The following is a 15357-nucleotide window of genomic DNA, read 5'->3' as shown; positions in this document are numbered from 1 at the left end:
GAGCTTCTCTTTATCAGAGAGGTGATAAAATGGTACCCACAATCTGCCTGAAGAAAGACTTCCAAGAAAAGCCCTGGTGATGAGGTTTGACAGTAAATCTCTATGAATAAATATATAAAGTTAGCAAAACCATACTCATCAACTCCTTCTATACAAACCAGATACCAATCAACATAAACCCAGCCAATTTCATAAAGGAAGAGTACCTGTTCATCTTGTCCAACCACAACATCCACCATGAAGCCACTCTGACAAGGCGTTATGGATTGGTGTAGCCCTGGGTGAGCAAGCCAGTGGCACAGAGGTAACTGGTTGGAGCAGGGCCGATCTGTACAAATCTTGTCTGCTGGACCTAAAAGAATGGCGTAGACCTACAGCCTCATGCTAGAGACAACCCTTATTTCAGTTTCAACATACGTTTACATACAAATGAAACAGAGAAAGCCATGCTCTGAGGAAGGCTGTCTGAGTTCAGAAAAGCATGTAAATAAACATCAGTAAGCACATACTAAATATTAAGAGGGCAACCCTTTCCCAGAACATTCTCAGGACAGACCAAGTGAAGCACCATTGTCTGGCAAGTATTATAGATTCTAGCTGAGAGAGCATGAAAGCAAGGCAGAAGGCCGTATCCAGATTCAGGGCACACTGACCAGATTGGGTCCTATAACTATATTTTGATGCTCAACAAAAATATACATATCTTATCAATGGAAATCCAATGTTTAACACATGAAATCACATCCAAGAGCAATCCAGGGGATAAAATGCACCTGCGGTCAAAAGGCCCTCTGCCTTTCTTTCCTGGAGCCTCTCCCATGGTCCCCCAAGGCATTGCGTGCCATGCATCAGTTCTTTTGACAGCGCTCTGACAGGGGACTTGGCTCACGATGGAGACAGTTTAGTGGTAGCAGGGGGAGACTGCCCATTGGGTGCCATTGAGGAAGCTGGTGGAGCTAAAGTTAGAAGATTTAAACAATATAAAAAATGGAGGTGGATTAAAAAGAAGCCAGTTCACACCCTGAGCTCTTGGTGCTTCTAAGGCTTAGACCTAGCATCTTTCTGGTAGGCACATAATCCATCCCTGAACAGCTTTTCTCCTTTCCTTTTAACTTCGGAGAAAGTTCTAACTTGGTCATGCTGGCTTCGAGTTACCTCTGTCATGCAGTCAGGCTTTGGCCCTGTAGTTCTCCTGCCTCAGCCTCCCAAAGAGCTGGAACTACAGGCCAGCACCAAGAGGCCCCAAGAAAGATAAATTTTAAATCAAATAGAAGAAAACGTAGAATCACGCTTGCGATCTGGGGGAGCAGGTGAAACTTGAACTCTCAAAGTTTATGATGAAGATTACCCAGCTGCCTGTTTGTAAAGTAAGGATTGTGAATGATAGCGTACACGAAGCTATCCAATTCTCAACGGGTGAAGGGAAGTGGCTGGGCAGTGATGGTGCACGCCTTTAATCTCAGACAGAGAGTCCTGTGACTTCCAGGACAGCCAGAGCTGTTACACGGAGAAACCTGGTCTTGAAAAACCAAAGGAAAACAAAAAGAAAGAAAAGTGGTTTACACTGCCAATGTCATTAGAGGTCATTACTTAGTCCACACAGAGAGCGCCACGTCCAGGTGTGGCGCCAGCACCAGGATTTAAGAGGCTGAGGCAGGAGGAAGACCAAGAGCTCAAAGCCAGCTTGGAGTATATACAGAGATTCTATCTCAAATAAACCAAGTGAAAACAAAAATCAAACCTGTAACTATATATTTAGATTATATCAGCAAAACCTAACAAATGTAGAAAATAGGTTTGGAAAGGAGGCATCAAAATGGTGCTGGGAGACTTTGGCTTCTTGATTTATTCGTTCAGAAAGTATAACCCATTTACCCAATCAATCAAATCGGTGTTTATTCCATATTCTCAGTATTGAAGGTAGAGGGGGAAAGAATCTCTGCCTTGAGGTATCAAAAATTCTCCTTGGTGCTTTTGTCTTCAGAAGGATGAAAAACGTGAACTTCTGATATGTGGGTTTTCTTTTTAAAATTATAATCATGTGATTTTTACAGCTGGGAGAATACTTGGTTGTATTTCTCCTGGATTCACACCTTTCGAAATATTTATTCAGCGTTGGGGGTGGGTTCTGCATGCACTACATCACTCACGTGGAGGTCAGAGGTCAGCCTGGAGGAGTCGATTTTCTCCTTCTACCACATGGGTTCTGGGGGTCAAACTCAGGTCACCAGGCTTGATGTCGGTGCTTCAGCAGCTGGCTATCTCGTCTGGCCTACATCTCTACTTCTACACCTTGATGGACAATGTCTCAGGGGATCCCGCTGGCCCGGCTGGTGCTTAGATTAGAAGCCCAGCCCTCAGGTGGATCCAGAAGGCCCAGCGCTGGATCTCCTCTATTCTGCATCCTGCACGTGAATGACCACCTCCCCCACTGCAGTTTCTCCCTCAGTAAAGCCGCAAGAAGAATCATATTCAGCCTACGGTAGGTTTAAAGATTAAATAAAATAACGTTATCTAGACCAGCCCTTGGCCCAAGACAGAAGACCAAGCTAGCTGGTTTTGCTTTCTCATGATTGCAAAAACGAGATTTTCCTGGACACTATTTCAAAACTGGTATTGCTTTGGGTTATTGGGGAAATAACGGATGCCTTCCTGTAAATTAGCAAAAAAAAAAAAAAAAAAAAAAAAAAAAAAAAAAAAAAAAAAAAAAAAAAGAAAAAAGAAAAAAAAAAAAGAAATGTGTCTCACAGATCAGCTGTTTCCCCCAGCACGCGAAGCCCTGACTCGGGATGCTCAGTGGGAGGCTACTATTGCACTTCTAGCCTCAACTTGCAATTTCCTCAGTGGACTTAAATCCTGGAAAAGGTGAGCGCACCGCCCCGAGGTTGCACAGGCTAGGGACCTAGCACTTCACATGCAGTTATGAAACCACACATAATTGTCAATTGTCTGAGGAAAGATTAATGTCATCCAGCTGGCTTTTTCAAAAGGGCGTGAACTGGACGGATGAATAATGTTCTCTAAACTAGAGACCTGAGAGGCTCAGAGGGATGGGGCGATCCTACTGATGGGGAGTTTCTGTTGACTCTGTCATTCTTCCACTCAGTAGGCGGGGCCAGCTGCTGGATAAACAGATCCAACCCTAATATAAGGAGGGGGGGAAAAGATGTGCTGCGTTTTAGAGTTACAGCTGGCGGCAAGCAGCTGGACAGCACCAGGGCAGCGAGGAGGAATTCTGCCAAGAGCATGAGCTCCAAGCCGAAGCCCATAGGGATCATTGGAGCGCCTTTCTCCAAGGGACAGGTGAGTGCGAGCCGCCTTTGAATGACTGGAACTTACTGGTGGGAAATGTTTCATTTTAACCCTCGCCAGGTGTTGCCATCTGGCTGTGAGTTTCCCCGGCACCATCTGGCCTCCAGGTGCATGCACTCAAGTCTTCTCACCACTGTGTGGCACGGCACTCCTGGGGACTTAAACCCACTTCCTCTTTCGGCTCCTGCCAAAATTCATTTCATTTAAATCTTAGTCATGACAATGTTTGAACAAATTCCTCTGGGCAGAGATCCAGAGATCACCTGTGTCTGCACTGTGGCTCCTGATGCTTGCTTTTTTTTTTTTTCTTAATGTTTTCGGAGTACGGAGTGAGAGATTATAAGAAAACACATTGGTCTGGCGACATAATTCATGCCTAGAAATGTAATGGATTGGTGACAACCTTCAGACTTTGTTTTAATTTGGGTAACTTAAATAACAGCTTTTGCAAGTTTGTGAAGAATTCATGCTATTTTGAGCTTTAACGATCTAATGACTGTTAGTTGATAGACTAGGGGAACACCTTCCATCTCTCTCTCTCTTCAAGTTGGCACCCCTGTCAGGACGAATGGATTCATAAGGCTCCAGTTGCTTAGACCACCTAAGGGTGAAGCACACTTGTCACCAAAGCCTAGATGGGTCACTGCTGCCCTCCTTGCCCCCCTGGGCTTGGAAACACTCATTCTGCTAAAGGCAATGAGATATCAGAATGCCTTAGACTCAACAGGGTCTGTTTAAAAAGTAAGGGGGAAAAAACAGTCCCAAGTCAAACAAGAGAGCCAGGGGATTGTAACTCCTGCTGTTCTTTTGCTTTTAAATGCGCTCTTCCTCTTGGCCTTTAGAATCTAGAGAGCCTGTAGTCTTTTTAATTGTGAAGCCTCAAGGTGCATGCTGCCTCCCCCAACCCCCCCCAATAATAATTGTGGGAGGACAGAGGTTGGAGACCCAGATTGTATTTGATGTCAGTAAACAGAACTCCACCGCTGAAGAGCTCACCCAGAACCCCAGAACATGGGGGCGTTTTGTTGACATGGGTTTCCCTGAAGATGCACAATATGGGTCTGGGGAAACTGCTCAGTGGTTAAGAGCTCTTATTACTCTTCGGGAAGACCAAAGTTCAGTTCTCAGCACCCACATCAGGTGGCTAACAGTTGCCTATAACTCAAACTCCCGGGTATCCAATACCCTCTCCTGGCCTTTGTGAGTGCCCTCACATCCCCAGAACCCCCACAAATAATGAGGAAAATCTTAAAACATCCATAGGAGGTTCATTGGGTCTTTTATTTTTTAAGGATTTTCCTTTCTTTGTAGTTGGGTATACATTAGTTTACCTCTGCAAGAGCAGTATGCATTCTTGACAACCGGGTCGTTCTCAGTCCTCCATCCACTGTTGGAATGGGTTATGAAACAGACTTGAAAATGAAGGAAGGAAAACCTACCTTGGTTGGTTGCTGGGCTTAGGTAGAGAGCTGACCATCATGGTCAAGGCCCCTCTAGGGGACAGTATGTTAAAACGCTATCTGCTGCACTGTGCATTCTTAGTAGCTCTCCCATGTCAGAGATTCTCCTTCAACATGGGTGTGAGTCTGCAGTTCATTGTCTCATGAGTGTAAGAGCAGAGACAAATTTTTCTTGTTGTAAGCGATGTACCAGAGGGTAAAACTGCTAGCTTGGCCTTAGTGTGACACACTGGCAAAAAAAAAAAAAAAAAAAAAAAGAGGTTAGATGGAAGATGGCTAGAAGTTTGAGTCTGAGAAAGAACCCCATTCTCTGCCTCACCTCGTTCCAAGACAGTGAACAAAGACTGAGCTAGGTAGGTATTGTTTTCATCGGATGAGTTAATTAAGGGTTGTAGTGGTTCTCAGCCTTCCTAATGCTGCCTTCAACGCAGCTCCTCATGTTGTGGTGACCGCCGCCCCCCCAACCACAAAACTATTTCATTGCTACTTCATAACTTTAATTTTGTTACTGTTATGAATTGTAATGTACATATCTGATATGCGACCCCAAAGGGGTTCACAGGTTGACAGCCCCTGGCTTAGAACATTCTGCTAGTTTACTAAAAGTCATGGAACCTTCACTGTGTACTTCCAGACAGGGTTGTCTAATACCAAAGCTTGTGCCCCTGGTCTATGCAGACTGAAGCTGATTTAGAAGACTCAGCTCTATAGCAAATTATAACCTTGAGGCTAGTTAGGGGCTAGACACGACACTTTAGATAGACAGGGTTGCTGACAGAGCAATTTCCAAAGTGGGCAGAGAAACCAACATGAGCATGTAGCCATCATGAGAAGTAGTTTTAATCAGAGAAAGAATGGAATGCTAGAAAATGTCATGGTGAGGGGCTAGGGAAGCGGTTGGCAGAGGGTTTGCAAGCTCCATGAGACAAAAGCCCGAGGTTAGACATCTCCAGCTCCCCATAAACTGCATATGGTGACATGCCCTTGTCACCCCCAAACCCAGAAAGTAGAGGCAGGAGAATCTGAAGTTCAAGGTTCTCCTTAGCTATGCAGTGAGTTTGAGGCTACCCTGGGCTACATGAGAACATGCATTAACAGGACAAAACAAACCCCAAACATTCCACAGAAAGACCTACTGACAGTCATAGCAAACACAGTGTCACTGAGAGGTCTCCACAGGGCTTGTCTGATGCCTAAAAAGGAGAAGAAGGGCAAAGACCGGTGAGTCATATTGAATTGGAGTTTGGGTGTCAACTATATGTCAGTCCTCCATTGCAACACCCAGAACTCCATGGGTAAACATTTAGGTTGAAATCTGGCAATAAGACCAAAGGACATAAAACTGTAAGTCAGAAGAGGCCATGATGAGTATAGTTAAGAAGAATCTACCAGAGCCGGGAAGACAGCTAAGCTGGTGAGGAGCTTGCAGTACACGCATGAGAACTTGAATCTGAGTCCCCAGATCTGTCTTAAAAACAAAAACAAAAACAAAAAAAAAACAATAAAACACCTGGATGTGGTGGTATATATCCATAATTCCAGAGCTGGGAGGTTGAGAGAGCTGAAACTTTGGCTCACAAGCTAGCCAGTCCAGCCTACTTGTGTGTTCTAGGCTAGTGAGAGACAACAACGCCCCCCCAAGGAGTATTTATTAAAAAGCTAGACAGAGTCTGCCCAATGAGAAAAACTGTTTTAAGATGGGGCATTGGCTAGCATGGAGCTAACTTTCTCTCTCTCTCTCTCTCTTTCTCTCTCTCTCTCTCTCTCTCTCTCTCTCTCTCTCTCTCTCTCTCACACGTGTGTGTGTGTGTGTGTGTGTGTGTGTGTGTGTGTGTGTGTGTGTACATGTACACACATACATTTTGCTGCTAAAGTCATGTTGATTTATATCACCTGTCTCACTCTCCCAAGTGGTGAGATTAAAGGTGTGCATCGTGACAAACATTTCTTGAGTTTGTCTTCTGGTCTGCACACACACAACACAAACATGCTTGGTGCATGTGTGCATTCATGTGTGCATGTACACACACATACACATAAAGGATATTGCACTATGCAGCCTAAAAACAGAGATTTTAAATACCCTTATTACAGAGAAATGATAAATGTTTAAGGTGCTGGATATGTTAACCTAAGTTGATGTTACCAGTACCTACATGGATCAAGACATCATGCTAAACCTCATGAATATATATACACATAGTATACTTCAATTGAAAAGTGAGTTTTAAAACAATTTATGACATGTAAAGGGACAGAACTGTGTTAGGCAGAGTATTCAAGGTCCCTGGTGGCTAGGGGTAGAAATTTGACACCAGGATTTGCCTAGCACCTGGGGAAGATCATCTGTCACTTGACTAGAAAGGAAGTATTTGCTTAGTTTAGGGTTACAGTTTCAATCCTTAGGATAAACACATGTGACTTTTGACACCAATCTCCGGGCCAACTTTCTGTGTGCCTTTAAATTAAAAAAGAAAACTATTTATTTATTTATTTTTGTATCCTAAAGGGTTTGAAAAAAATATCAGAAAGATACAGAAAGGCGTTATTTACTTAGACTTCTATCAGCCACAAAGCCGGGGAGAAATTTTTCCATGGAAAAAGATGGTTAGCTTTCTGGCTGTTAGCAAGGCAGGATTTCTCACGTCAGGTTTCAACATATCAGAATTTAAAATTACTATGCTGGTCTTTGTGGTGACCATTTTTGCCTGGTTTCTCCCCAAGAGTCGTAAATTAACCTCCATTTACTAGTTGGGGTACTTTGTTGTTTTTTATTGTTATTATTATTATTATTATAAATACTGCTGTTCTCCATTCAGGTACAGGTTTTGTATGTTGACTTGCATGTAGGTCTTTCCAGGTCATACGTTTCCCCTGCTGATGTCTTTGCCCTAGATTTTTCCCTAGGTAGCAACGTTTCTCCATCACCTTCCCTGACCATCTGCCGATGTTGCAAGCCCAAGCCCAAAGATCACCTGTTATAGCCAGCATGCATGGCACACCCTGTTCCGGACTTAATTAGAAGCATCCTGTTTTCGCATCAGTATTGAAACAACCATCCCTGTACAAAAGTTGTGACTGAATGTCCAAAGTTAGTGGTTTTACATGCTGGGAAGGGGAGAGCGTGTTTTGGTATTCCAGGACCAGCTTACAAGGCTAGTTCTTGTACTCAGCTGCTATTGGCCAGGATGAAAATGGCTTTGTGGTTCTAGTACCTTCTGTCTGGCATAGGTGCAATTCATTCCACATCACTGTGAAAATTAGTGAGAAAATGTAAGGACCTGGATGCATGGGAGCTCGGAAACTAATGGCTACTGATTCCATCGATTAAACACGGGGGGAGTTTTTCTTATGGGCATTGTATAGTCACAATCATGACTGAAAACTGTACTTTTTGTATTGCACAGCCTCGAGGAGGGGTAGAGAAGGGCCCCACGGCATTGAGGGGCGCTGGTCTGGTGGAGAAACTTAAAGAGAAAGGTAATTTTAAAGTTGAAAGATGATCAGGTAACGTCGCCGTCACTCTGAAGGAAGGAAGGACAGGCTTCTAAAAGGGGAGGGTGCTTCCACAGTGATAAGAGGGCTATTTATTTATTTATTGTTTGAATCACGAGAACCATCTCCTACAAAAGAAGCAGGGCCCGGGAAGGATGCCCAATAGACGTTGCTGGTGGAATATCCTCATTTTCCTTACGTGGTTTGCTCTTTCTGGCTAAACTATCATACAAAAGAATGTATGACACAAGAGGTTTGGGTGGATGACAGGGGAGTTGGGGGGAGGAATTGAAAATAAAAAATAAAAGCTGAAAGAAACACACATTCCTATTGCAAGAGGACCCTTACCTCGTGAAAATGGAACACAACAGCAATAATGACAGCAAGAACAGTGCACGTGTGCGGGCATACACGTGGCCAAGCGCTGGGGAGGTGGAGCAATTGGTGTCTGTCTGTATTTCCAGTGAGAAGTTAAAAGGTGCAATTGATTTAGAAAGCAGTCTGGCTCTTCTGTCAACACACACAAGACCTGTACTGCATGAGTGACAGCGGTATAATAATACACACGTGAAAGATAAAGAACCCCAACTGGTTAATGGGTAAAGTGTGTATATGTGATGAGACAGTACTGAGCAATGGAAAGGATCAGACAGAACACAGACAAGGCCACTGATGGGTCTCCGTGACAGCATGTTAAGTGAGAAAGCTTGGACACAAACGACCATGTGACTCAGTTGGTATAAGGTCCAAGGAAGGCAGAAACATAGCTAAAGAAAGCAATTGATAATTGTTGTGGTTGGGGCAGGCACTGCCTACAAAGGAACAGAGTGGTTAACATGGTGGTGGCTACAAGATTGTAGGGATTTTCCAAACTTGATGGCCTTCACATTTAGGATGACTGAGTGTTAATGCTGGAAACTGAGGATGTGAATGGAGCTAGGGGATGAGGGAGTATGGGAGGAGGAAGGAAGAAGAGGAAGGGAAAAGATAAGGAGGGAAGAAGGGAGGGAGGGGGAGAGGCCACTCAACTGGAGAATGAAAAGCCCAAGTATGCTGCCTTCTCTTTAGGTAACTAGAATAAACCGAGTACTGTATCAGGGGAAGTTTCTTGAATCTATTGCTCAGTTTTAAGCACACACAGATATAACAAATACTTTGGCAAAGGCTAGTTCAGAACACTGAAGAGATCCCACGGTGTTACGGGATGGTCTCCAGTTTAGAAACTCATGTCAGAAAGCACAGCCAGGTTCTTAGGAACGCTGGATTCCCTGCTGTTTTTTTTTTATATATGAAAAAGTGTAAGCACAAAGTATGCATTTCCTGGACTCTCTGACCTGGGAGGTTTGATGCTAAACATACACAGCATTGACATTTTCAGCACACAAGGCAGGTGAGATGGGGGAAGAAGCTGGAGGCTTTGGTGGGTGACGGCCTGAGTAGAAAACCAGGATCCTTGAAGCAGGGTCAGAAACTTAGAAAGCGCTACTGTATTTCACTACTACATGTTAACTACTTCTGAGGTATTTCATTTGGGACATATAAAACACTTACTTAAAACTAAACATGCTTATCACAGAAAGAGAGAAAGCACTTAACACACGTGTGTGCACACATGCAGGTGGTGAGAGGGGGTGGGGCACGGAACAGGATGCTGTTCCCTATTGGATCAAGACCACCAAGTTATTGTCGTCATTTTTCGGCTCCCAGTCTCCATGGATTGACTCAGGAAATAGGGAGGCCCTGGTATGTGCGAGCATCTTTGGTAACTGGAGGGCCGATTTGCTGTCTGTTTCCATTTAGTAACGTCAAACTTTTCATTGCAGAATATGATGTGAAAGACTATGGGGACCTGGCCTTTGGTGATGTCCCTAGCGACAGCTCCTTTCAAATTGTGAAGAACCCAAGATCTGTGGGGAAAGCCAATGAACAGCTGGCCGGTGTGGTGGCAGAGGCCCAGAAGAATGGAAGAGTCAGTGTGGTGTTGGGTGGAGACCACAGGTCTTGTGAACTGGTTATATTCCTGGGGTTGGGCACAAATGCCATAAGGGGACCTAAGAATGAAAAAGAAGACAAGAAAACACTGAAGGATATTTTGTACTTTCTTGCCTTCAGGGACATTGCACAGCCTAATTTATGATGGAAACATAGGCTGAGCTCTATTTGAAGTCTTAAAATATCTTTACCCATTACAACAGAAAAATACGCCAAGTGCGGATTTCAGCATACATTAAATTTTATAGTGATTAGCCACTGGGGGACGTCACAGTCTATTCAACTTGATTATTGATGATAGAATTCGTTTAGGTGAACTTAAAAATACATGCTTCCATTATAAAAGCACTATAAAAGTTGTGAAAGAACACACACACACACAAATACATGACCAGTTGGCAATTATTTTTCTGTCTTTTCTCATGTTCTGTTCTAAATCAACAGTCTAGGTTTCCTTATATTTCTATTTAGCATGCACACAAAAGTACCGCTTTGGCTGAGTAATTTCTCATTATGGAATGACACTATTCTGGGTGTACACACACACTCATACACACATGCACGCATGCACTTACACACACACTTTTATACGTATCCATATTGCCAAATATTTAGTTTTACATTTTCACCAAAGCAAAGACAGCCAGTTTACTGTTTTCACTCCGGGATGGCGTCCTGGGGAGGCCCAGGGAGTTGAAGAGTGAGGACCGTCGGGCTGCTCTTGTAGCCAGAGGCCTGCTTCCTTTCATGCCCGGCTCCTCGGCGGCTCCTGGGAGCAGGGCTGCTATGGCACGGCTGCAGTTTAGACTGGATTTGCTTTTTTTCTTTCTTTTCTAAGTGGAAACATTGAGAGTGGAAATGGTAAGACTACAGATGGCCCAAAGGCGTGAGATGTAGAATAACAGCAGACATCATGCCAAATGCATACACAATACCTGGACATGAAGGCACGGACGTTTCTACTTTGAGAATCCTGACGTTCATGACTCTGAGTCGTATTTACATGTTTACAAGTGTGATGACGTGGGCATCCTACGTCTGGCCTATTGTTAACTTCTGTGCAAGATACCACTTAGCTCCCCCATTCTGGCCTAATGTGGAGTCAGGAAGAATTTGGGACGGGCTTGTATGTCTCTGGACCTGATGAGAATGGGGCCTTGCAATGAGAGAGTAGGGGCCTAACGTGAAGCTGAGCACTGACTGGACAGACAGACACTGGTTGTAGGGGACGATGGCACACCCTAGTGATTCTTCCTGATTATAAAAGTGCTGACTTTTGAGGAAAAAATGGAAGAATGTTCTATAATTGAACTCAGAGAATCAAGTACTTAACAAGAGAGAGGAGAGTCCAGAAAAGGAGCTAGTTCGACCCTAAGAACTAAAAAGCGTCCATCCATATCTTTCTTAGTGATGTCATCAAGGTAAACTAACTGGTGATAGCTCCCACTTCTCTATTGTTATAATGGTTTTAACTGCACCTGTAAGGTCTATGGACAAGCTAAATGGGCTTAAAGGTTATCAAATTGGCACAGTATTTGGGCTAACAATATATGTGATGATATTGTAAACCTGATGTTCACACAAACTCTCCCCCCCTCCCTGACCCCAGTATGGCAATTGGAAGCATCTCTGGCCATGCCAGGGTCCATCCTGACTTATGTGTCATTTGGGTGGATGCTCACACCGATATCAACACTCCACTGACGACGGGCACTGGGAATTTGCATGGACAACCTGTGTCCTTTCTTCTGAAGGAACTAAAAGGAAAGGTAAGAGGCTCCTTAGCTGATTTGAAAAAACTCTGTAGTAGTTCAGGAGGAATCCTTGCTATAACCTTAAGCTATCTTCTCTGTAGTAAATAAGCAAAAGGTGAGTTGTAAAGGCAGTAAGGCTTCTACTGGACAGTTTGCAAACTAATTCCACCAGGAGTTGTCCCTACATGAGCGATTGGTTCCATCCTCACAGATACCAAAACTATGGGTGCTCAAGTCTCTCAAACAGTATGACATATATTGCATATAACCTATGTGCATCCTCCTACGTACTTCAGGTTAATACCAGATGCAGTATAAATACTACGAAAAGAGAGCTTCAACTGTATTGTCTGGGGGGAGAGCCTGTATAGGTTCAATGCGGACCAATAAGACCTAGTACAGGCTTAACTATATCCTCAACCTATGACTGCTGGAAATAGGGATGCAGATGGTTGACTGCTTTCTCTTTGGATTTTCTTTTTTGGGGGGAATGGTGGGTGGGTGGAGTATTATGAGACAGGGTTTCTCTGTGTAACAATCACGGCTGTCAGGGAACTAACTTTGTAGATGAGGCTGGCCTTGATCTCAGAGATTTACCTGCCTCTGCCTCTCCAGTACTGGGATTAAAGGAGTGTGCCACCACACCTTGTCTTTTGGGATTCTTAAACTACCCTTTCGAGTAGACGGACAGATTCGGAGGGTAAACAACTTTTCCAGAAACAGGCTGAGTTGTTATGAGGCAAGGGCAAGCGGGTCTCCTGTCTCCTACATCTTCTAACTACACGTCACAGGCTTTTCCTTTTTTACCAAGTGCACTCTTTACATCAGACCCTGGTCAAAAGAGCCCCGTGCAGATATTGCAAGAGTCTTGCTAGCTGTTTGAGGCTGGCCTAGAACTTTCCACCTGTCTTTTGGGTGCCAAGACAGGAGTGCCCCACCCTGCCTGGCTTTCAATGGCTTCAGATCTCTACTCTGAGAAGCACTTACCTGAACCACATGAGGAAGAACCCATCCCTATTCCAGAGAAACTTCTTTCGAATACTGGATTAAGCCCTTTTGAGAAAGGGAAGTGAGGATGGGAGCCATTAAAGAAGTAAAAGCACACATTTCTTAGTATCAGTGTCCTGGGAAAGAATCTGAGCATTGCAGAAATGAGGCATGGAGCATGAAACTACTGACGAGAGCCCAGGGTAGGTTGGGCCCCAGGGCAAAGCTGTTGTGGTCAAAGCAATCAAGAGCACACAAGGGGAGACAAGTATCCCTTCCTAATCTCATATTATTTAAAAATCACTTCTAAACTTACACTCTAAAGGTCAGGTATGTGCAGTCAAGGGTGATCAATATAAAATGCAGATCTGCTCAAGAGAAACACGCTGGTCTAAATGGAAATGCTGTTGTTTCTAGTTTCCAGATATACCAGGATTCTCCTGGGTGACTCCCTGCATATCTGCCAAGGATATTGTGTACATCGGCTTGCGAGACGTAGACCCTGGGGAGCAGTAAGTTTAGTCCATGTTCTTTTATATGCTAAGTACACTTTACTGGTTAAATCTTAAGAGGAGGTTCTTTTAAGTTGCCATTATGTATACACGCATGTATAAGTTGTACATGTATTTATATTCACTTAGACACAGGCATCATTCAGGAAGTTTATAATGATTTACTCTTAAAATACAACTATGTGTATACATAACACAGTTCACAGGAGTTATTTTATGTATCTTATGTAAATATGTAATACGTATGTAAATTCTAAATATTATGTAAATATGTAATATGTAAATGAAATAAATATTTTATATATTTTATGTAAATCTGCCATAGGGAATATAAGAAAAATCTTATTAACTGTAAATTAACTTAAACCTGTTCTTTTATAGCTATATTGTAAAAACTCTAGGAATTAAATACTTCTCAATGTCTGAAGTGGATAGACTGGGAATTGGGAAGGTGATGGAAGAGACATTCAGCTATCTACTAGGAAGGTACGGTGCTCTTGTATGCATGTGTGTAACCAATGCTTGCTACTGATAATTCTTATCAATATAGGTTGTTAATAAAGGTTAGGTAAAACCACGGGATTTCCATGGGTTGTTTTATAAAGCAGGAGAAGACCCATATTTGATTATTTATTCCACAATTGCCACTCTAACAGAAAGCCTTTCCTATTTCTTAAAAGAAAGAAAAGGCCCATTCATCTGAGTTTTGATGTTGATGGACTGGACCCAGCATTCACAGCTGCTACTGGCACGCCTGTTTTGGGAGGCCTATCCTACAGAGAAGGTCTCTACATCACAGAAGAAATTTACAAGACAGGTAGGTTAAAAAAAGGCAATGAAGAAACAGCTGCACCCTTGGCCAGTGTGTTAGTGGGCCTCTCTGACCTAACCCAAGCTCCTTTGGTACTTATAGGATGCCCACCATGTGATGTGATACATGTTTTCCATTGGTTCCCCTCTTCTCCACGAGATACACTTTAGAATCAGTTGTCACAGATTTTAAGATGTCAGTTACTCTTATCAACGATATCATTACCATTTTTTTTTTTTTGTTGTAGGGCTACTCTCAGGACTAGATATAATGGAAGTAAACCCAGCTCTGGGGAAGACACCGGAAGAGGTGACTCGGACAGTGAACACGGCAGTAGCACTGACCTTGTCTTGCTTTGGGACTGCTCGGGAGGGTAGTCATAAGCCAGGGATCGACTACCTGAACCCACCTAAGTAAATGTGGATGAGACACATGAAAAAAGCTGACTCGTGAGAGCAAATTGAACAGACCTAAACAACAGTTCTCTCAAGAGTTCATTCTTGCATGTTATTTTCCCCCCAGTATTTCACAAGTTCCTTTATGGTAGGAAACTCAGGGTGTGGACATTTGGACAGCTTTGAAATTAGAACATGTGTATTCCTAATTTAAGCAGAAGTTATCCTTAAAAAGCAATATAAATTAATTTCCAATTAAAAGTGCTCCAGCATTTAAAATACACATCAGTGGGAGTGCTGGCTCACTAGACTGGGCCATCAGATAGTTGGAGACAAAGGTGTCCAAAGGGAGGCAGCTGTGTCCACATTGTTCAAAAGATGTGATTTTTGTAATAAACTCACGACAAAATCCTGTTGTCTACCTCTTTTATTTATTTATTTATTAAAGATTTCTGTCTCTTCCCCACCGCCGCCTCCCCTTTCCCTCCCCCTCCCCCAACCAATTCCCCCTCCCTCTTCAGCCCAAAGAGCAATCAGGGTTCCCTGCCCTGTGGGAAGTCCAAGGGCCACCCACCTCCATCCAGGTCTAGTAAGGTGAGCATCCACGAAACTGCCTAGGCTCCCACGAAACCAATAGGT

At 43.5% G+C, this 15357-nt stretch overlaps 1 protein-coding gene across 1 annotated transcript; it reads left to right on the top strand.

Annotated features, from left to right (window-relative positions):
• The first annotated feature begins 3145 nt into the window (after positions 1 to 3145).
• Arg1 (arginase 1) lies at positions 3146 to 15127 on the top strand. The gene is made up of 8 exons (XM_050132308.1): positions 3146 to 3303; positions 8180 to 8252; positions 10091 to 10265; positions 11869 to 12028; positions 13418 to 13512; positions 13894 to 13998; positions 14193 to 14329; positions 14571 to 15127. The coding sequence occupies exons 1-8, from the start codon at positions 3247 to 3249 to the stop codon at positions 14738 to 14740; spliced, it is 972 nt and encodes a 323-aa protein (XP_049988265.1). The 5' UTR covers positions 3146 to 3246; the 3' UTR covers positions 14741 to 15127.
• Positions 15128 to 15357: the final 230 nt, after the last annotated feature.

Source organism: Alexandromys fortis, unplaced genomic scaffold, assembly GCF_014885135.2.
Source record: "Alexandromys fortis isolate MF-2015 unplaced genomic scaffold, M_Fortis_MF-2015_v1.1 scaffold_421, whole genome shotgun sequence".
NCBI classification, from domain to species: Eukaryota; Metazoa; Chordata; class Mammalia; order Rodentia; family Cricetidae; genus Alexandromys; species Alexandromys fortis.
This window is presented reverse-complemented; position numbering and strand designations above follow the sequence as displayed.

Bases quoted from the DNA above. Each gene is read 5' to 3' on its own strand.
- Arg1 (XM_050132308.1), top strand. From the start codon at position 3,247: ATGAGCTCCAAGCCGAAGCCCATAGGGATCATTGGAGCGCCTTTCTCC. The intron at 8,253-10,090 runs GTAATTTTAAAG...TTTTCATTGCAG, and splicing joins GGAGAAACTTAAAGAGAAAG to AATATGATGTGAAAGACTAT. The intron at 14,330-14,570 runs GTAGGTTAAAAA...TTTTTGTTGTAG, and splicing joins AGAAGAAATTTACAAGACAG to GGCTACTCTCAGGACTAGAT.